General features: G+C 44.9%; 1 protein-coding gene across 1 annotated transcript in view; it reads right to left on the bottom strand.

Moving 5' to 3' along the window:
• Nucleotides 1–226: 226 nt before the first annotated feature.
• LOC143803792 (uncharacterized) overlaps nt 227–21,741 on the bottom strand; it is a 40,745-nt gene continuing 19,230 nt past the window's right edge. The window contains exons 5-7 of the mRNA XM_077281559.1: nt 16,206–16,584; nt 665–854; nt 227–565 (exon numbers count right to left, since the gene is read on the bottom strand). Of these exons, the coding sequence (XP_077137674.1) occupies nt 227–565; nt 665–854; nt 16,206–16,584 (908 nt within the window). The remainder of the gene's footprint in view (nt 566–664; nt 855–16,205; nt 16,585–21,741) is intronic.

Below are 21,741 nucleotides of genomic sequence, written 5' to 3'. Positions count from 1 at the left end.
AGTTGGCATGGTTGTAGTTCTTGTGTTTTGTGTAGTAATAGTTGGCATAGTTGTAGTTGTTGGGTGTTCTGTGGTAGCCGTTGACATGGTTTTAGTTGTTGGGCTTTGTGTGGTAGTAGGTGGAATGGTTGTAGTTGTTGGACTTTGTGTGATAGTAGTTAACATGATTGTTGTTGGGATTTGTGTGGTAGTAGGTGGCATGGTTGTAGTTTTTGAGCTTTCTGTGCTAGTAGTTGACATGATTGTAGTTGTTGGGATTTGTGTGGTAGTAGTTGACATGGTTGTAGTTGTTGGAATTTCTATGGTAGTAGGTGGCATGGTTGTAGTTGTTGGGTTTTCTGTTGCAGTAGTTTGCATGGTTGTAGTTGTTGGGCGTTCTGTGGTAGTAGTTGACATGGTTGTTGTTGGGATTTGTGTGGTGGTAGGTGGCATGGTTGTAGTTGTTGGGCTTTGTGTGGTAGTAGGTGGCATGGTTGTAGTTTTTGAGCTTTGTGTGGTAGTAGTTGACATGATTGCAGTTGTTGGGCGTTTTGTGGTAGCAGTTGACATAGTTGTAGTTGTTGGGCTTTGTGTTGTAGCAGTTGGCATGGTTATACTTGTTGGGATTTCAATGGTAGTAGGTGGCATGGTTGCAGTTGTTGGCCGTTCTGTGGTAGTAGTTTGCATGGTTGTAGCTGTTGGGTGTTCTGTTGTAGTAGTTGAGATGGTTGTTGTTAGGATTTGTGTGGTAGTAGTTTGTATGGTTGTAGTTGTTGGGCGCTCTGTGGTAGTAGGTAGCATGGTTGTAGTTGTTTGGCTTTGTGTGGTAGTAGGTTGCATGGTTGTAACTTTTGGGCTTTGTGTAGTAGTAGTGCCTGGACCAAGAAAAGAAAACACGCAAACCAAAAAGTTATTTCACTCCAATGAAAGATGAGGATGTGATGTTGGGCAATGGGCACAAAGGAAATGTGATTTGGACAGTGACATGCCCAACGTAGGTGATAACATGAAACTTTGTTTAACTTGAGTCTGGTACAACTTCTATTACTAACTCTTTCCAGTTACTGCTGTAAGTACCTGTTACTACATAGTTGTGACATCCCTTTCATGGCCACCATACAATATTATGTTCTGAAATCCGCCCCAACATACACCATAAGGTATAAACCACAGTCAATCCCCCGCAGAATTTCTCGCCACAGTACCCCACACATGGATTCTTCCACATAGTTACATAGTTACATAGTTATTAAGGTTGAAGGAAGACTTTAAGTCCATCTAGTTCAACCCATAGCCTAACATGCCCTAACATGTTGATCCAGGGGAAGGCAAAAAAAACCCATGTGGTAAGAGTAAGCTCCACCATGGGGAAAAAAATTCCTTCCCGACCCCACATACGGCAATCAGACTAGTTCCCTGGATCAACGCCTTATCAAGGAATCTAATATATATACCCTGTAACATTATACTTTTCCAGAAAGGTATCCAGTCCCCTCTTAAATTTAAGCAATGAGTCACTCATTACAACATCATACGGCAGAGAGTTCCATAGTCTCACTGCTTGTACAGTAAAGAATCCGCGTCTGTTATTATGCTTAAACCTTTTTTCCTCCAGACGTAGAGGATGCCCCCTTGTCCCTGTCACCGGTCTATGATTAAAAAGATCATCAGAAAGGTCTTTTTACTGTCCCCTCATATATTTATACATTAACATAAGATCACCCCTTAGCCTTCGTTTTTCCAAACTAAATAGCCCCAAGTGTAATAACCTATCTTGGTATGGCAGACCCCCCAGTCCTCTAATAACCTTGGTCGCTCTTCTCTGCACCCACTCCAGTTCAGCTATGTCTTTCTTATACACCGGAGACCAGAACTGTGCACAGTATTCTAAGTGTGGTCGCACTAGTGACTTGTATAGAGGTAAAATTATGTTCTCCTCATGAGCATCTATGCCTCTTTTAATGCATCCCATTATTTTATTTGCCTTTGTAGCAGCTGCCTGACACTGGCCACTGAATATGAGTTTCTCATCCACCCATGCACCCAGGTCTTTTTCATTGACGGTTTTGCCCAGAGTTTTAGAATTAAGCACATAGTTATACATCTTATTACTTCTACCCAAGTGCATGACCTTACATTTATCCCCATTAAAGCTCATTTGCCATTTATCAGCCCAAGCTTCTAGTTTACATAAATCATCCTGTAATATAAAATTGTCCTCCTCTGTATTGATTACCCTGCAGAGTTTAGTGTCATCTGCAAATATTGAAATTCTACTCTGAATGCCTCCTACAAGGTCATTAATAAATATTTTAAAAAGAAGAGGGCCCAATACTGACCCCTGTGGTACCCCACTACTAACCACGACCCAGTCCGTGTGTGCTCCATTAATAACCACCCTTTGTTTCCTATCCCTGAGCCAACTCTCAACCCACTTGCACATATTTTCCCCTATCCCCATTATTCTCATTTTATGTATCAACCTTTTGTGTGGCACCGTATCAAAAGCTTTTGAAAAGTCCACATACACTACATCTACTGGGCTCCCTTGGTCCAGTCCGGAACTTACCTCTTCATAGAATCTGATCAAATTAGTCTGACATGATCGGTCCCTAGTAAACCCGTGCTGATACTGGGTCATGAGGTTATTCCTCTTCAGATACTCCAGTATAGCATCCCTTAGAATGCCCTCCAGGATTTTACCCACAGTAGAGGTTAAACTTACTGGCCTATAATTTCCGAGTTCAGTTTTTGTCCCCTTTTTGAATATTGGCACCACATTTGCTATACGCCAGTCCTGTGGTACAGACCCTGTTATTATGGACTCTTTATAGATTAAAAATAATGGTCTATCAATGACTGTACTTAATTCCTGCAGTACTCGGTGGTGTATCCCATCCGGGCCCGGAGATTTGTCAATTTTTGTAATTGTTAGACACCGCCGTACTTCCTGCTGGGTTAAGCAGGTAACATTTAATTGGGAATTTTTATCACTAGTCATATTGGCTGCCATGGGATTTTCTTTTGTAAATACTGATGAAAAAAAGTCATTTAGCATATTGGCTTTTTCCTCATCCTCATCCACCATTTCCCCCAGACTATTTTTAAGGGGGCCAACACTATCATTTTTTAGTTTCTTACTATTTATGTAGTTAAAGAATATTTTGGGGTTATTTTTGCTCTCTCTAGCAATGAGTCTCTCTGTCTCAATCTTTGCTGCCTTGATTTGCTTTTTACAGAATTTATTTAATTTTTTGTATTTATTTAATGCCTCCTCACTACCTACATCCTTTAATTCTCTAAATGCTTTCTTTTTGTCCCTTATTGCGCCCCTTACAGCTTTATTTAGCCATATTGGTTTCCTCCTATTTCTAGTATGTGTATTCCCATAAGGTATATACTGTGCACAGGTCCTATCCAGGATGCTAATAAACGTATCCCATTTTCTTTGTGTACTTTTATGTCTCAGGATATCGTCCCAGTTAATTGCACCAAGATCCTCTCTCATCCGTTGGAAATTTGCCCTCCTGAAGTTTAGTGTCCTTGTCACCCCTCTACTACACATCTTATTAAAGGAGATATGAAAACTTATTATTTTGTGATCACTATTCCCCAAGTGACCCCCAACCCTTATATTTGATATGCGGTCTGGCCTGTTGGTTAATATTAGGTCTAGCAGTGCCCCCCTTCTTGTTGGGTCCTGAACCAGTTGTAAAAGGTAATTGTCTCTCATAGTTGTCAAAAACCGATTACCTTTACTGGAACTGCAGGTTTCTGTTCCCCAATCTATTTCAGGGTAGTTGAAGTCCCCCATGATAATGACTTCTCCTTGAGTCGCAGCTTCATCTATTTGCTTTACGAGGATATTCTCCATTGCTTCCATTATTTTTGGAGATTTATAACAAACCCCTATCAGTAATTTATTATTTTTTCCCCCTCCCCTTATCTCCACCCACAGGGACTCTACATTTTCATTAGATTCACCTATATTATCACGCAGGATGGGTTTTAAGGTCGATTTTACATACAGACACACCCCACCCCCTCGCTTATCTGTACGGTCATTTCTGAAAAGGCTATAGCCCTGCAAGTTAACAGCCCAGTCATGGCTCTCATCCAGCCATGTTTCAGATATCCCCACCATGTCATAATTATGTTCCAACAACATTAGTTCAAATTCGTCCATTTTGTTGGCGAGGCTTCTGGCATTAGTATACATACATTTTATGTATCTCTCTGCACCTCTATTCTTTCTTAAATTACTAACTGTTCTAACCCCCATCCCCCATGCCACTGCCACCCCCAACTTCCTTATTTGTGCCCAGGTCTCTATCTGCACTATCTTCCCCTCCTATAAAATGAATACCCTCCCCCCACAAGCAGTATGAAGCCCTCACAGTAATCCCTCTACATAATATGAAACCCAATCAGTTTCTTCACCTATATTATAAGGCCTTTCTCACTGATCTATCCACAATATTATGTCCCATAGTGATCCCCCCACTGTTCCTGAGACTCTGATATACTGATTGATATCTGCAATCCAATGTCCTATTCTAGAGAAAAACAAGCTTTTCTTAATATGTAAATTATTTGTTAAGATCTATGGGCAAGACATAGATCTCCCTGATAATCTGCCTACAAAGCTTTTTTTGAAATGACAGGGGCAATAATTAGTATGAGGCCTGTAGATCAGGAAAGCAGGCTGTCAGTCATTACATGTCTCACACTGGTGACGCCCCCATTTATTTAAAATAAACCCTGGGGGCAGATTCTCAGGGAGATCTAAGGGTACCGTCACACATTGAAATTTCCATCGCTACGACGTTACGATTCGTGACGTTCTAGCGATATCGTTACGATATCGCTGTGTCTGACACGCTACTGCGATCAGACACCCTGCTGAGAATCGTACGTCGTAGCAGATCGTTTGGAACTTTCTTTCGTCGCTTGATCACCCGCTGACATCGCTGGATCGTTGTGTGTGACAGCGATCCAGCGATGTCTTCGCTTGTAACCAGGGTAAACATCGGGTAACTAAGCGCAGGGCCGCGCTTAGTTACCCGATGTTTACCCTGGTTACAAGCGTAAACGTAAAAAAACAAACCGTACATACTCACCCGTCGGTGTCCTTCAGGTCCCTTGCCGTCTGCTTCCTGCTATGAGTGCCGGCCGGAAAGTGAGAGCAGATCACAGCGGTGCTGCGCTCTGCTCTCACTGTACGGCTGCACTCAGAGCAGGAAGCAGACGGCAAGGGACCTGAAGGACACCGACGGGTGAGTATGTACTGTTTGTTTTTTTACATTTACGCTGGTAACCAGGGTAAACATCGGGTTACTAAGCGCGGCCCTGCGCTTAGTTACCCGATGTTTACCCTGGTTACCCGGGGACTTCGGCATCGTTCCAGCGCCGTGATTGCAACGTGTGACCGCAGTCTACGATGCTGGAGCAATGATTATACGACGCTGCGACGTCACGAATCGTGCCGTCGCAGCGATGAAAATTTCAATGTGTGACGGTACCCTAAGTCCGGCCCATAGATCTTAACAACTCATTTGCCTATAAGTAAAATGTAAATTCTCTGGAATAAGACAAAGGGTCACAGATGTCAAGGTATCACTTTATTTCGCTTCCTATGACCTACATGTCCATATAGATGAAGTAGGAGGGTTGATCCCACTGACAGATTCCCTTTAATTTGTCACCTTGTGGCACCTCCATTTGGCACATATTTTCCTTCAAAGCAATGCTACTATGGGTAAGTAACTAAATAACTCTGGCACACAATGGAACATTTTACATTTATCCATCGACATGCTCCCATTAAGCTGCCCGATATGTAATAAAAAACTCACAAAAACAAGATCAGAATTTCCCTTTAGTTATCATTCCCTACAGAGTTAATAACCTATATGTAAAAAATATGGCTCATTCTGCAAAAACAATGTATAAGCCCTAAGGCACAGATTAAAAAGAAAAAAGTCTTCACATATAGGCAGAAATGCATTGTGTCCTTAAAGGGTTAATGTATATCTATTATGCAGTGAGTTTAAACAGGAGCTGAATCTTTGTATTAGACAACACTGGAGTGAATCTTACTTACGTGGACAGTCACACGGGATGAGGCGGCATTTAACATGGTTGGAGTTGGGCATAGTCGGACTGCAGTGTTGAGGAAGGCACCAGCAGTTTTTCTTTTCTGCATTTTTTAAGAACACACGTTTGTTACCAACATTATTATCATACAGTGTTTACCTTTATTGCACATTTATTATATAAGCTGAGCTTAACATCTGTTAAGTTTCTCATCTCTAGGGGATATTTTCCTAATGGAACTTAGTATACAGAAAGAGGAATATAATGTTCAAAAAATTGGTTTAAATTGTAATCTAAATAGAAAAAAATAGGGTTTTCAAATGACAATATGCTTAAAATAGGCCGTGTCCTTAGTGGGTTAAATATCGGTCATCTCATTATCATCACAGATAGGATTAAAATATAAAGTTATACCTCTATATACAGTAGATAACACTGGATCCACTAATCACAATAGGTGATGTCACAGCTTACCTCCTCCTCCTGTACAATGACTGATAACACAGCTATATACAGTAGATAACACAGGATCCACCATTCACAATAGGTGATGTCACAGCTCACCTCCTCCTCCTCCTGTACAATGACTGATAACACCTCTATATACAGTAGATAACACAGGATTCACCATTTACAATAGGTGATATCACAGCTCACCTCGTCCTCCTGTACAATGACTGATAACACCTCTATATACAGTAGATAACACAGGATTCACCATTCACAGTAGGTGATATCACACCTCACCTCCTCCTCCTGTATAATGACTGATAACACCTCTATATACAGTACATAACACAGGATTCACCATTCACAATAGGTGATATCACAGCTCACCTCCTCCCCCTCCTGTAAAATGACTAATTACATCTATATATACAGTACAGTAGATAACTCAAGATCTGCCATTCATGATAGGTGAATCAGTGATGATCTAGATAAGCAAAGTGAAGGTAAAATGATCAGATGTGAGTATAGTAATAGGTCACAGACTGAACATGAGTCACCAGTGTAATGCAGCAGCAAAAAAGGAAAACACAGTTCTAAGATGTATTAAGAGAAGCATAGAGTCTAGATCACATGAAGTAATTATCGTCCTCTACTCCTCTGTGGTCAGATCTCATTTGGAATACTGTGTCCAGTTCTGGGCACCACATGTTAAAAAGTACATCGAAAACTGGAGCAAGTTCAGAGAAGAGCTACCAGGATGGTGAGTGAACTGCAAAGTATGTCCTAAGAGCAACAGTTAAATGATCTGGGAATGTTTAGCTTGCAAAAAAGAAGGCTAAGAGGAGACTTAAAGGGAACCTGTCACCTGAATTTGGCGGGACCAGTTTTGGGTCATATGGGCGGGGTTTTCGGGTGTTTGATTCACTCCTGCGCAAGCCTTGCGCTGGCATGTACTCTGGAGGACAGAGAATGAACTTCAATCCAATATTGCGGCCAGCATGCAGCCAGCGGGTAAGGAAAGGGTGAATCAAACACCCGAAAACCCCGCCCATATGACCCAAAACTGGTCCCACCAAATTCAGGTTACAGGTTTCCTTTAATAGCTGTCTACAAATATCTGAAGGGCTGTCACATTGTAAAGGGATCATCATTATTCTCATTTGCAGGTGGAAACACGAGAAGAAATGGAATGAAACTGAAAGGGAGAAGATCCAGATGAGATATTGGACAAACATTTTTGACATTGAGGGTGGTGTTATGATGGACCTGGTGGTTAGGAGCTCCTGGAATGACCTGATAGTCAAAACTGCAAAATAGAGCGAGCTCTGGGAAGTGGGAGCTCTGCTGACCGCGGCCCTAATCCTATTATCACACACACTAGAATTAGCCGTGGATCGTGCCTGACTCTGCCTAGACCACTCTTCACAGCCTGAGAGGTAACTACCCCTAAAGAGAAATATAGCCTCACCTTGCCTCAGAGAAATTCCCCAAAGGAAAAGAGCAGCCCCCCACATATATTGACTGTGAGTTAAGAGGAAGGCACAAACATAGGAATGAGACAGGTTTCAGCAAAAGAGGCCAGACTTACTAATAGACAGAGGATAGATAAAGGGATTTTTGCGGTCAGCACAAAAAACTACAAAAAGCCACGCAGAGTGAGCAAGAGACCTCCCGCACCGACTCACGGCGCGGTAGGTGCCACTCTGCAACCCAGAGCTTCCAGCTAGCGAGACAATATCATGATAGCCAGCTGGACAAAACTTAGCAAGTACTCAGAAATATATTCAGCACACAAATGAACAACAAATGAGCTTAGCAGGGACTTAGCTTCTGCTGAAGTAGACAGGTCATCAGGAGATCCAAGTGAGATCTGAACCAGTACTGATACATTGACAACTGGCATCAGGTAACGATCTGAGCAGAGTTAAATAGAGGAACCAGCCCAGTCCTAAACGATGCAGCTGAGGAAGCCACTTCCAGACCAGCAGCTCCACTTTCAGCCACCAGAGGGAACCCACGGACAGAACTCACAGAAACACCATTCCTGACCACAGGAGGGAGTTCGAGAACAGAGTTCACAACAGGGTGGTCAATGAGTGGAACAGGCTGCCAGGAGAGGTGGTGATTTCTCCTTCAATGGAAGTCTTCAAACAGAGGTTGGACAGACATATGTCTGAGATGGCTTAGTGAATCCTGCATTGGACACGATGACCATGGAGGTCCTTTCCAACTCTAAAATTCTATGATTCTATGTCATATCTCACCTCCTCCCTCTCCTATATAATGACTGATAACTAGTGATGTGTGAATAAATTTAGCACTATTCGTTACTCGCATGAATAGTATGCTATTTGGGCTATTCATTACTTTGCAAGTAATTAGGTATTCCCCTCGGTATATTGGAGTGACCCACCCAGCATGTTTCGTGCGTTATTTGCAGCCAATGAACATGCTGGGCTGGCTTGCAAATCACAGTAATGCCAGCACCATCATTGGTTTTGTATTACTGTGATTTGCTGTCCTTCCAGCATCATAGAGACTATTTAAAAGCTGCCGAGAGCGTAGTTCCAGCGTAGGAACAATTAAAATAGCTTAGGTCGAGTCATAGGAGTTTACAGTGAGTGCTATTTCTTCCAAAAAGCTCTTTTAAGAGCTGAAGATTGCCAATATTAGATGTTTGTTCGGTGGGGATTTAATAGGAAGAAATTTAATAGGAGGGAGAGAAGGAGGGAGGGAGGATGGGTGAAAGGCAGGCACCTGGGTGTTATCATTGGAAGTACATGCTGCAGCTCTGTCCTAGTTTACACTTAAAATATCTAATATTTGTCTAACAGTTGTGCGACTGGCGCAATCTGGGTAGAGAAAACCGTGCGTGACAATTTAGAAGAGGCAAAAATCTTCATTACTCCGCTCTTGGAGCATGTCAGCAAGATGATTGAAAACAAATCTTAATTTTCTATTGTTTTAAAAAAATAGCGTATCTTTATCTAGCAGTTGTGTGACTGCCGCAATCCTGGTACAGATAATCTTACGTGACAATTTAACAGGTGCAATAATCTTCATTACTCCAATATTGGAGTGTGTCAGCAAGAGAATCGATAGAGTACAAGTTTCACCATTGCACAATATTCCAGGTTTTCACAAAGTGCAACACATTAGCCATGTGGGGTATACATACATTATCACAAAGTACTTGTTGCAGAAGCAGGAAGATGAGGAGGATGAGGTGATTTCATGAAAAAAATGGTTTTGAATGGTAAGGGATGGATGTTAAGACAACTTCCCAAACAAAACATTTGGGCTGCTTTTGCGTTATATTGCTTTCATCCGTAGGGCTTACAAAGTCGCCAGAAATCCAGTCCTTGTTCAATTTTAGAAGAGTCAGACTGCATTTTCCCTTGACAGGCATGTGCACCTATCTATTATGATTGCATCTGCTAAATTAAAAACCTGCTCGAACAACACACTTACAGCAATGCATGGCAGCACCTCCAAGGTGATGAAGGAGAGGTCTGGCCAAATGTGGAGCTTGGACAACCAATATTTAATCCTGCTGTTCTGTTTTGGTTTATTTGACCTGAAAAAGTATATATACACAAGTGTGCAGTCAATGTGAACAGAACAGCAGGGTTAAAGGCCACTGAAGAATAAGGAAGGACGCTGGTATGGTCACTTAATAAGTAGTCCTTCACTATCTTGGTCAAGTTCTCCCTCCTCGTCATAGTTACACCCACAGATAGCCCTTGCTGATGTGACAGTGTTTTTTGAAAATGTGTCAGTTTTTTTACATTCCCCCCACCCAGAGTTGCGTGGCCCTCCCTGTAATCCATAAATTCCATAATTTCCCACGGGATCAATAAAGTGTATCATATCGTATCGTATCATATCGTAATCCTTGTGGGTGGTCAGTACCTCTGCCACCAGCGTTGTCTGAGGGTAATTCTTTTAGCCAAGTCTTCCAAAACGGCCCTCTGGCATAAATGAACTGAAAATGGCAGGTCTGATTCCGACATGATAGAATCAAATGTCTACTTGTACCATGGGTCAATAAAGGTGCACAGCCAGTATTTCATGTTGGACAAAACGTGTTTCACGCAAGGGTCTTGGGAAAGGCATCTGGACAAGAACTCTGCCATGTGTGGCAGACAACAAAGAGTCAAATATACAGTGTCCTCACTAGGAAGAATGCTAACCATCCTCTCCTCACGATGCATAGCCTCCTCCTCCTCCTTCTCCTCTTCAGGCCAACCATGCTGGACAGGTATGAACCTGGGATTGGTAGTCCCCTCTGTAGCGCACACCAAAAACTCCTGTTCTGCCTCATCCTCCTCCTGTTCCTCGTCATCACCCAATGTGGCTTGAGAATATCGTGTTATGCTGGGCTGTGTGGTATCAGCCACTGTACAATCTTGCTCCATAGCCACCTGCTTGGCATTCAGAGCTTTCTCTTTGAGATCATTCAGTGAATGTTTTAATAGACAGAGCAGCAGGATGGTCACGCTGACAATAGCATCATCAGCGCTCACCATCTTCATGCAGTACTCAAAGTTTTGAAGAACCCACTCAGTAGTTGTTATATGTGGGGGCTGAGTATTACTCTGACAGGCATTGAGAAGCTGGAATTCAGACACTGCTCTCTGTTGTCACTAAGCCTTGCCAACATATGAACTGCCTTCTGCCTCAACACATTTATCTAACTATCCCTGTGTTGACCATTCAAATTTCAATTTCTTCATAACCAGGGTCCTTGTATCTTGTTCTCACACGCTTTTTGCACTTAATAGCACTCTGTGTCTGTTCTTTTACACATACTGGTTGGTAACCGGTTCATGCCACATTACATGAACACCAGATTTCTTACATTATGGCTGGTCAGAACAATAAAAGCAATTGTTACCATCCACCTTTTGTGTCTCCCCTATTTCCTCATAGATTGTAAGCTTGCGAGCAGCAGGGCCCTCATTCCTCTTGGTATCTGTTGTTTATGTGGTTACTGTTATTCTGTAATGCCTTTTTTTGTCAGTACAAGTCTCCTCTAAAATGTAAAGTGCTGCGGAATACATTGGTGCTATAGAAATACAATTATTATTTATTATTATTATTATTATTATTATTATTATTATTTTTATTATTATTAATAAAAGTTGGATTATAGTGTGTAGGCAGGTCACAAATCAGTCTGTGACAAGGCAACTTAAAGCGCTGCTGCAGCAAAATAAGTCCGCCAAAAGCCTGAGAGACTTTCGGAAATGTGTGCTGACATGCCGTACCTTGGCAAGTAGGTCTGGCAAGTTAGGGTATGTTTTTAAATAACTCTGTACAACCAAGTTCTATATGTGGGCTATGCATGGAACATGTTTAACAACTTGCTTTAAGGCGCCACCAAGTTACACCCATTATTGCAGCAACCAGACCTTGTTGGAGGTTCAGCGGGGCGAGCCACAGATCGGTCTCTTCTTCTTTTATCACATTCAAAAGCTCGGCTGTGTTGTGAGCTTTATCGCCTAAACAGATGAGCTTCAGCAGAGTGTGTTGCCACTTTGCCGAGGCAGTGCTGCAGACATCCCGGCTGGGGAGTGGTGGAGAGGCTACTTTTGGTGAGGAGGAGGAGAGACAGGAACTGTAATATGAAGAAACTGAAATCCTGATGGAAGTTGAGACCGCTATTGTTGCTGTGGGTAAGATGTGTGATGTCCCAGCTTCTGACTCTGTTCTAGACTCCACCAGGTTCAGCCAGTGTGCCACAAGGGAAATGTAGCATCCCTGTCCACATGTTGTGAATTCCGTTCTTGGGCTCCCTCCTGTGGTTATGAATGGTACTTTTGGGAGTTCTGCCCTTGGGCTCCCTCTGGTGGTTTCGAGTGGAACTGCTGCTCCTGGAGTTTGGCCTGGCAGCTGACTTCACTAATCGGCTCCCTTGGCCTTGTTATTTAACAGGGCTCTGGTCTGTAATTCATGCCAGCTGTCAATGTTTTTCTAGGTTAGACTCAGTCCTCTCCTTGGATTTCCCTGATGGCCTGTCCATGTCAGCATAAGATAAGTTCTTGCTAGTTCTTGTACTTACTGTTCAGTTAAAGTTATGTCTCTTTTTGTCCAGCTTGTCATTATGAAATATTCAGGCTAGCTGGAAGCTCTGGGGAAGCAGAACTGCCCCTCCACACCGTGAGTCGGTGTGGAGGTTATTTTTGTGATCTCTGCGTGGATTTTTAGGTTTTATATACTGACCGCACAGTGCCCTTTCCTATTTCTATCTATCTAGTCAGAGTTGGCCTCCTTTGCTAAAATCTGTTTTCATCCCTGCGTTTGTCATTTCCCTCTTCACTCATAGTCAATATATGTGGGGGGGGGCTATCTTTCCTTTTGGGGAATTTCTCTGAGGCGAGATAGTTTTCTATTTCCATCTTCAGGGGTAGTTAGTTCTTAGGCTGTGAAGAGGCGTCTAGGGATTGACAGGAATGTCCCACGGCTATTTCTAGTGTTTGTGTTAGGATTAGGGATTGCGGTCAGTAAAGCTACCACCTCCTCAGAGCTTGTCCATGATCTATTTTACCCACCAGGTCATATCAGTGCTGTTCCGTACCCACCAGGTCATATCAGCGCTGCTCCGTTCCCACCAGGTCATATCAGTGCTGCTCCGTTACCACCAGGTCATAACACCACAAGACCTTGTCCATGTGTCTGTGTTAAAGTAGACCTTTTCCCTGTGACTGTTTCGGCCAGAGCACAGCTGATATTGTGTAATACGTGATTAAGTAATGAGTTGAAAGCACACCGGAAAAAGTAGTGTCAGATAGTAATCGAGTACTATGGGGCTGCCACAGCCAGTAGTTCATGGAAAGACTCAATTCCCACAAGTCGAAACGGCAACAATTCCATGGCTACCTATCTGGCTTTGTGGGTGTTTAGCGAGGGTGGGTGGTTGCTTTTTCTTTCTGTTAAACATCTGGGGCAGGGACAATTGAACACTGCGCTGGGACAATGAACTGGACGTGGTTGCTGACTGTTATGTTTGTGCAACTGCAGGTTGTGGGCAGGAGGCATCAGCACCTGCTTCATGGACAGCAGATAGGGAAGGCCGTGGTTTCACCATCAGACACAGATTTTGTACCCAGGTGTTCCGCCCACCTACTGGGGTGCTTGGCTGCCATGTGCTTTTGCATGCTGGTGGTGCTCAGGTTGGCAGTGTTCTTGCTTCTTCTTAGCTTGGTTGGGCAGATGATGCAAATTACAGTCGTTTTGTCTGAAGGAATTTCAGAAAAAACTGCCATACAGGGGAAAAATGCACCCTTGGCTTATTATCTAGCGGAGTGCGGGGGGCTCTGTGGAACAGTTGACCGAGTTCTTCCTCTGGTCAAACCACTACCTCTTCTTGCCTGATTTTGTGCTACAGACCAATCCATGTCTGCACTGCTGTGCTCGCTAGGTGTACCTCAGTGCCAGGTTGGATCAGTGGCCTCATCATCGACCACGTCATCTTCCAAATCCTCAATCTGATTTTCCTTCTGAGTTGTGATTTTAGTCTGACCTGATGGTATCTGTCACGCTCACGCCCTGACTGGTTGGCGTGAGCTCGGAGGGTTTGAGACCCCACTGTGCCACAAACCAGACTACCCTGGAAGGGGCGTGACTATGACAGCTGCCTGGGTTTTCACTGGAGCCTCTGATGGTGAGGTCAGGCTTGTGCAGCAGGCAGCTGCCAGGTGCTACTCCAGGGTGGTGTCTGGCTGTGGCTGCTGATCCCACTTGGGAGACAGGAACACCAGGATTGCTGCGGGCATCAGGCAGGAAACACAGAACTGGCTAGAATGGCAGGAACACAGGACTGGAAGGCACGGCAGGAACAGCAGGACTGACAGGACTGGCAGGAACACTGGATTGGAAGGCACGGCAGAGAAGACAGGACTGGTTGATGTGGAGTATGAAGGAACAGGTAGGGACCTGTTCACACTGGAGGTGCAGGTACAGATATGTAGTATGGAGGAACAGGTAGGGATCTGTTCACACTGGAGGTGCAGGTACGGATATGTAGTATGGAGGAACAGGTAGGGACCTGTCCACACAGGAGGTGCAGGAAAGGAAACAAGCCAGAAGGAAAGGAGAAAGAAGGAACAGGTTGGGACCTGTTCAGACTGGAAGAGAACCACAAGGCTGCAGATAGGAGCGAGAGATAGCGCAGCAATAAAAGCTAAGCAGAGTGGAGCCACAAGGAATGTGGAGAGGAGCTGCAGCAAGAGATTACTGCAGCTGCAGAAGATAAGCAGAGTAGAAAGGAGCAGAACTGCAGGAGTGCGGAGAGGAACTGCAGCAAGAGATTACTGCAGCAGAAGATAAGCAGAGTAGAAAGGAGCAGAACCGCAGGAGTGCGGAGAGGAGCTGCAGCAAGAGATTACTGCAGCAGAAGATAAGCAGAGTAGAAAGGAGCAGAAACACAGGAGAGCGGAGCAGAGGTAAAGCCACAAAGGTACAGAGCAGGCAGAGCCACAAGAGTGCGGAGTGTAAGCAGACTGAGAACACGAAGAAAGACACAGCAGGGAAGGAAGCCACAGACAAGGAGACCGAGATAAGACTAAGTTCAGACAAGGAAATGGAACAAGACAAGAAACAAGGACAAAGACACAGGGACCAGGATATTCTGCCTCCTGGAGGGCAGACAACAAGATCAAGGCAATAAGACAGGGAAAAGCCTCCAGAGAGGGAGTAACTCAGAGCAAGGCCTGGCAAACTCAGAAGCTAAACACAAACTGAGCTAACACATTGCACAGGCCCAGTCCACTGGGTGGAACTGCACTAAATACTGGAGGCCTCCTGGCAGTTGGTCAGGAACAGATTAGACAGATGCACCTGATTCCTATAAGATCCAGAGAGTTCAGGCGCCGGCCCCCTATGCACACAGCCAGGAAGCATGCAGAGAGCATAGACACAGAATATGCAGCTGGCATGAAACAGAAACCACATCATGGTCTGGAGCTGTGGGTAAGATAGTATGAGAGATGAGAGGCCATGCCGTGATGCCAGCAGAGTTGTTACAGTACCCCCCCCCCTTACGGCCCCTCTTCTTCAAGCGCCCGCCAGAATAACTTGTAGAAGAAGGATAGGAGCACACATAGTCAGAGCCATCACAACATTCCTCTGGTAGAATGAGGTAGATGAGACATTAGAGATCTCAGGTTGCCAATTCTCTTTGAGTCCAGTAAGATCAGCTTCCCACACAGAAGATGCAAGGGACAGGACGTCTTTCACCTGGTTAACTGAAAGCAGGGACTTGGAAGCTTCTGATTTGACCACAACATAATCTAATTCTTTGGACACTGAAGACACCTTCACTGGATCCAACTTAAGCCCGTCACAAGAAAATTGAACCTCCTCCTTTAGACTGGTGGAAAGCAGAGATGAGAACACCAGTCTTGGGATCTTCACCCGATAGCCAGATGGAAACTGGAGGCATACATACAGGAAACATCTTCAGCCTGGTACCCTGAAAAAAACTGGACCTCCTCTTCTAGATTAGAGGATGAGTAAGTCTCTTAGTATTATCAGCAAGTAGCCACTTGGAAGCAGAAGACATACATTTAGGAAGCCCCATCAGCCAGTTACTCTGACAAAACTGGACCATTTCTTCCTCCGGATTGGTGAAGAACAGAGATGCAAGAGCTTCAGCTTCAACTTCTTCATCCACCTACCACTTGGAATCCGAAGGCATCATTACAGGAAGCATCTTCTGCCCATAGTTCAGAGAAAATGTTTTAAGCAACAGGGGTTTTCCTGGGAGCTGGTCACTGTTATAGTCACTGGAGGTATGCGGAGAGGACGCCACTGCTTCCTTTACTGCAGTGAGGTCAGCACATCGTGACTCAATAGCCAGCTGATTAGGTGGAGAAGATATCAACACTGTAGACTGACCTTGCAGTTTAGGAACAAGAGACTTCTGGAGACTTGATAGTTCCAAACGCAGAACCACGCTGGGTCTTTGGACCGGAACGGGCAGCAGAGTATCCGGTTCAGAACGACCGACGGGCAGGCTGGTCAACAAGTGGAAAACAAATTTCTCCGCATATAATGCTTCAATTTGGAGCTGTAGTTGTCCCTTCAACACTGGACTGTTCATAAGTAGGGCTCGAGCATCACCAAACACCTTCACAGGATTCTGGAGTAGTGGAACAGGAACCACACTTAGACTCCGTCTGGTTAGCAGCTTGAATATATCTGCAGGGCCGAAGCTCCCACAAGGCACCGGAACAGACACAGACATTAATGGAAGGGAGTTATTCTCACTGAGGGCAGTCTCTCCTACTGGCCCAAGGTTCTGAAGCTCTAGATCCTTTGGACAGAGGCCATCCGGGTGTTCCTCACAACAGCAGTGACATAGTAAGCCCTTCTTACGACTGGTCTTAGACTGGTGCTTTGCCAGTCCACTCTTGACAGTCTTTTTGGGTTCTATTTGAGTAGCTGCTTTAACGGGTAGAGGAACTGGAGGGTCACAGACGGTCGTGGCTTGACATGGAGGTTTCTTCACGGGTTTCGCCAGTCTGGAGCGCCTCTCGGACCTAGATGGGGAAGACTTCACAGGAGCAGCAGGATGAGGCTTGTCAAAGACTTTATGGAAGGCCACCAGGAAGGCCCCAAGACTCATGATGATAGGATCCCCTGCTTCCCAGAGGGGACAAATCCATAATAAAGCATCTCCTGCTAGGTAGGACATGATGTAGCCCACCTTAATTCGGTTAGAGGGAAAACAAGCTGCATTCCGCAGGATGTAGCGCAAGCACTGTTCCAGGAAGCTTTGGCAATCTTCTGGATTTCCATAGAACCTAGGCGGGTCTGCTGGGTTGTGCTCTTCCTCATAGGCCAGAAGTTGATTGCAGAGAGCATTTGAAATTATGATTGGGCTCGAGGTCTCCTCAATTGGAACGACACAGGGCGGAACAAATTCTTCAGCTTGCTCATAAGGTTAGAAAGTTCATCATGCTCTGTGAGCGGTAGGACATGGGGTACAGCAGAGGCCATAGCCTGTGCAAACTGTCACGCTCACGCCCTGACTGGTGGGTGTGAGCTCGGAGGGTTTGTGACCCCACTGAGCCACAAACCAGACTACCCTGGAAGGGGCGTGTGTCATGGTTCCCAATGGCAAGGGAACGTAAGAAACATATAAATAACGAACGAGCTCTCGGGTGATGGAAACTCGAGTTGACCGTGAGCTAAATCTACCACACAACTAATAGTAGCCAGGGAGCATACCTACGGCTTCCTAAATGCCACGCGCCAGCCGGAGGACTAACTAAGCCTGGTAGAGGAAGAAACAGACCTGGCTTACCTCTAGGGAAATACCCCAAAAGATGATAGCAGCCCCCCACATGTAATAACGGTGAAATAAGAGGAAAAGACATACACAGTATGAAAGTAGATTTAGCAAAGAGAGGTCCACTTACTAGATAGCAGAAGGATACAAAAGAGGACTTCACGGTCAACTGAAAACCCTTTCAAAAAACCATCCTGAAATTACTTTAAGACTCCTGTGTCAACTCATGACACAGGAGTGGCAATTTCAGCCCGCAAGAGCTTCCAGCTACAGAGAATTACAAAAACTGCAAACTGGACTAAAGATACAAAACAAAAGGACAAAGTCCACTTAGCTGATCAGCAGACTAGTAGCAGGAACATGCAACCGAAGGCTCTGGTTACAATGATGACCGGCAAGGAAATGACTGGAGAGCAAGGCTAAATAGGAAACTCCCAAACGCTGATGGAAGCAGGTGAACAGAAGCAGCAAAGTGCAAACAAGTCACCAGTACCACCAGCAACCACCAGGGGAGCCCAAAAAGCGGATACACAACAGTACCCTCCCCTTAAGGAGGGGGCACCGAACCCTCACAAGAACCGCCAGGGCGATCTGGATGAGCCCTATGAAAGGCACGAACCAAATCTGAGGCATGAACATCAGAGGCAGTTACCCAAGAATTATCTTCCTGACCATAGCCCTTCCATTTAACCAGATATTGAAGTCTCCGTCTGGAAATACGGGAGTCCAAGATCTTTTCTACCACGTACTCCAATTCACCCTCCACCAGCACAGGAGCAGGAGGTTCAGTAGAAGGAACCACCGGTACCTCATATCTCCGCAACAGCGACCGATGGAACACATTATGGATAGCGAAAGATGCCGGGAGGTCCAAACGAAAGGAGACAGGGTTAAGAATCTCCAAAATCCTATAAGGACCGATGAACCGAGGCTTAAATTTAGGAGAAGAAACCCTCATAGGGACAAAACGGGAAGACAACCACACCAAGTCCCCAACACGAAGGTGGGGGCCAACACGACGACGGCGGTTAGCAAACTGCTGAGTCCTCTCCTGGGACAATTCCAAATTATCCACCACTTGTCCCCAAATCTGATGCAACCGATCCACTACCGCATCCACTCCAGGACAATCCGAAGATTCAACCTGACCAGATGAAAAACGCGGATGAAACCCTGAATTGCAAAAGAAAGGAGAAACCAAAGTGGCAGAACTAGCCCGATTATTAAGAGCAAACTCCGCCAACGGCAGAAAGGCAACCCAATCATCCTGATCCGCAGACACAAAACACCTCAAATAAGTCTCCAAAATTTGATTAGTTCGTTCCGTCTGGCCATTGGTCTGAGGATGGAATGCAGACGAAAAAGACAAATCAATGCCCAACCTGGCACAGACTGCCCGCCAAAATCTAGACACGAACTGGGTACCCCTGTCAGAAACGATGTTTTCCGGAATACCATGCAGGCGAACCACATTTTGAAAAAACAGAGGGACCAACTCAGATGAGGAAGGCAACTTAGGCAATGGCACCAAATGAACCATTTTAGAAAAACGGTCACACACCACCCAGATGACAGACATCTTCTGAGAAACAGGGAGGTCCGAGATAAAGTCCATAGAGATGTGCGTCCAAGGCCTCTTCGGAATAGGCAAGGGCAACAACAACCCACTAGCCCTAGAACAACAAGGCTTGGCCCGAGCACACACATCGCAAGACTGCACAAAAACACGCACATCTCGAGACAGGGAAGGCCACCAGAAGGATCTAGCCACCAAATCTCTGGTGACAAAAATTCCCGGATGACCTACCAGAGTAGAAGAATGAACTTCCGAGATGACTCTAGTGGTCCACTCGTCAGGAACAAACAGTCTACCAGACGGACAACGATCAGGTCTATCCGCCTGAAATTCTTGCAAAGCACGTCGCAAATCAGGAGAGACAGCAGACAAAACCACTCCATCCTTAAGGACACCAGCAGGTTCAGAATTCCCAGGAGAGTCAGGCTCAAAACTCCTAGAAAGAGCATCTGCCTTCACATTCCTAGAACCCGGTAAGTACGAGACCACAAAATTAAACCGGGAAAAGAACAACAACCAACGTGCCTGTCTAGGATTCAGGCGCCTGGCAGACTCCAAATAAATTAAATTCTTGTGATCAGTCAAAACTACCACCTGATGTTTGGCACCCTCAAGCCAATGACGCCACTCCTCAAATGCCCACTTCATGGCCAAAAGCTCCCGATTACCAACATCATAGTTTCGCTCGGCGGCCGAAAATTTTTGCGAAAAGAACGCACAAGGTCTCATCACTGAGCAGTCGGGACTTTTCTGCGACAAAACCGCCCCCGCTCCAATCTCGGAAGCATCGACCTCAACCTGAAAGGGAAGGGAAACATCAGGCTGGCGCAACACAGGGGTAGACAAAAAGCGGCGCTTAAGCTCCCGAAAGGCCTCCACGGCAGCAGGGGACCAATTGGCAACATCAGCACCCTTTTTAGTCAAATCCGTCAGAGGTTTAGCAACGCCAGAAAAACCAGCTATAAATCGACGATAAAAATTAGCAAAGCCCAAGAATTTCTGGAGACTCTTCAGAGAAGTAGGCTGCGTCCAGTCGTAAATAGCCCGAACCTTGACAGGGTCCATCTCAATAGAAGAAGGGGAAAAAATGTACCCCAAAAAGGAAATTTTTTGAAACCCAAAAACACACTTTGAACCCTTTACACACAAAGAATTCTCCCGCAAAACCTGAAAAACCCTCCTGACCTGCTGAACATGAGACTCCCAGTCATCAGAAAAAATCAAAATATCATCCAAGTACACTATCATAAATTTATCCAAATATTCACGGAAAATATCATGCATTAAGGACTGAAAGACAGAAGGTGCATTAGAAAGGCCGAAAGGCATTACCAAATACTCAAAATGGCCCTCAGGCGTATTAAATGCGGTTTTCCACTCATCTCCCTGCTTAATTCGCACCAAATTATACGCCCCACGAAGATCAATCTTAGAGAACCACTTAGCCCCCCTTATGCGAGCAAACAAATCAGTCAGCAAAGGCAACGGATACTGATATTTGACTGTAATTTTATTCAGGAGTCGATAATCAATACAAGGCCTCAGAGAGCCATCCTTTTTAGAGACAAAGAAAAAACCGGCTCCTAAAGGTGATGAAGAAGGACGAATATGTCCCTTTTCCAGGGACTCCTTAATATACTCGCGCATAGCAGCATGTTCAGGTACAGATAGGTTAAACAAGCGACCCTTTGGAAATTTACTGCCAGGAATCAGATCTATGGCGCAATCACAATCCCTGTGAGGAGGGAGTGAACCAATCTTAGGCTCTTCAAAAATATCACGATAATCAGACAAAAATGCCGGAATCTCAGATGGAATAGATGACGAAATGGGCACCATAGGAGTGTCCCCATGAGCCCCCCGACATCCCCAGCTTAACACAGACATAGCCTTCCAGTCAAGGACTGGGTTATGAGACTGTAACCATGGTAATCCAAGCACCAAAACATCATGTAAATTGTACAACACAAGGAAGCGAATCACCTCCTGATGGTCTGGAGTCATACGCATAGTCACTTGCGTCCAGAACTGTGGTTTATTACAAGCCAAAGGTGTAGAATCAATACCCATCAGAGGTATAGGGACTTCCAGAGGCTCTAAATCAAACCCACAGCGCCTGGCAAAGGACCAGTCCATAAGACTCAGAGCGGCGCCAGAGTCCACATAGGCATCCACGGTAATAACTGATAATGAACAAATCAAGGTTACAGACAAAATAAATTTGGACTGTAAAGTGCCAATTGAAATAGACTTGTCAACCTTCCTAGTACGTTTAGAGCATGCCGATATAACATGAGCAGAATCACCACAATAGAAGCACAACCCATTTTTATGCCTATAATTC

This window comes from Ranitomeya variabilis, chromosome 2 (genome assembly GCF_051348905.1).
Source record: "Ranitomeya variabilis isolate aRanVar5 chromosome 2, aRanVar5.hap1, whole genome shotgun sequence".
In the NCBI taxonomy this organism is placed as follows: Eukaryota; Metazoa; Chordata; class Amphibia; order Anura; family Dendrobatidae; genus Ranitomeya; species Ranitomeya variabilis.
This window is presented reverse-complemented; position numbering and strand designations above follow the sequence as displayed.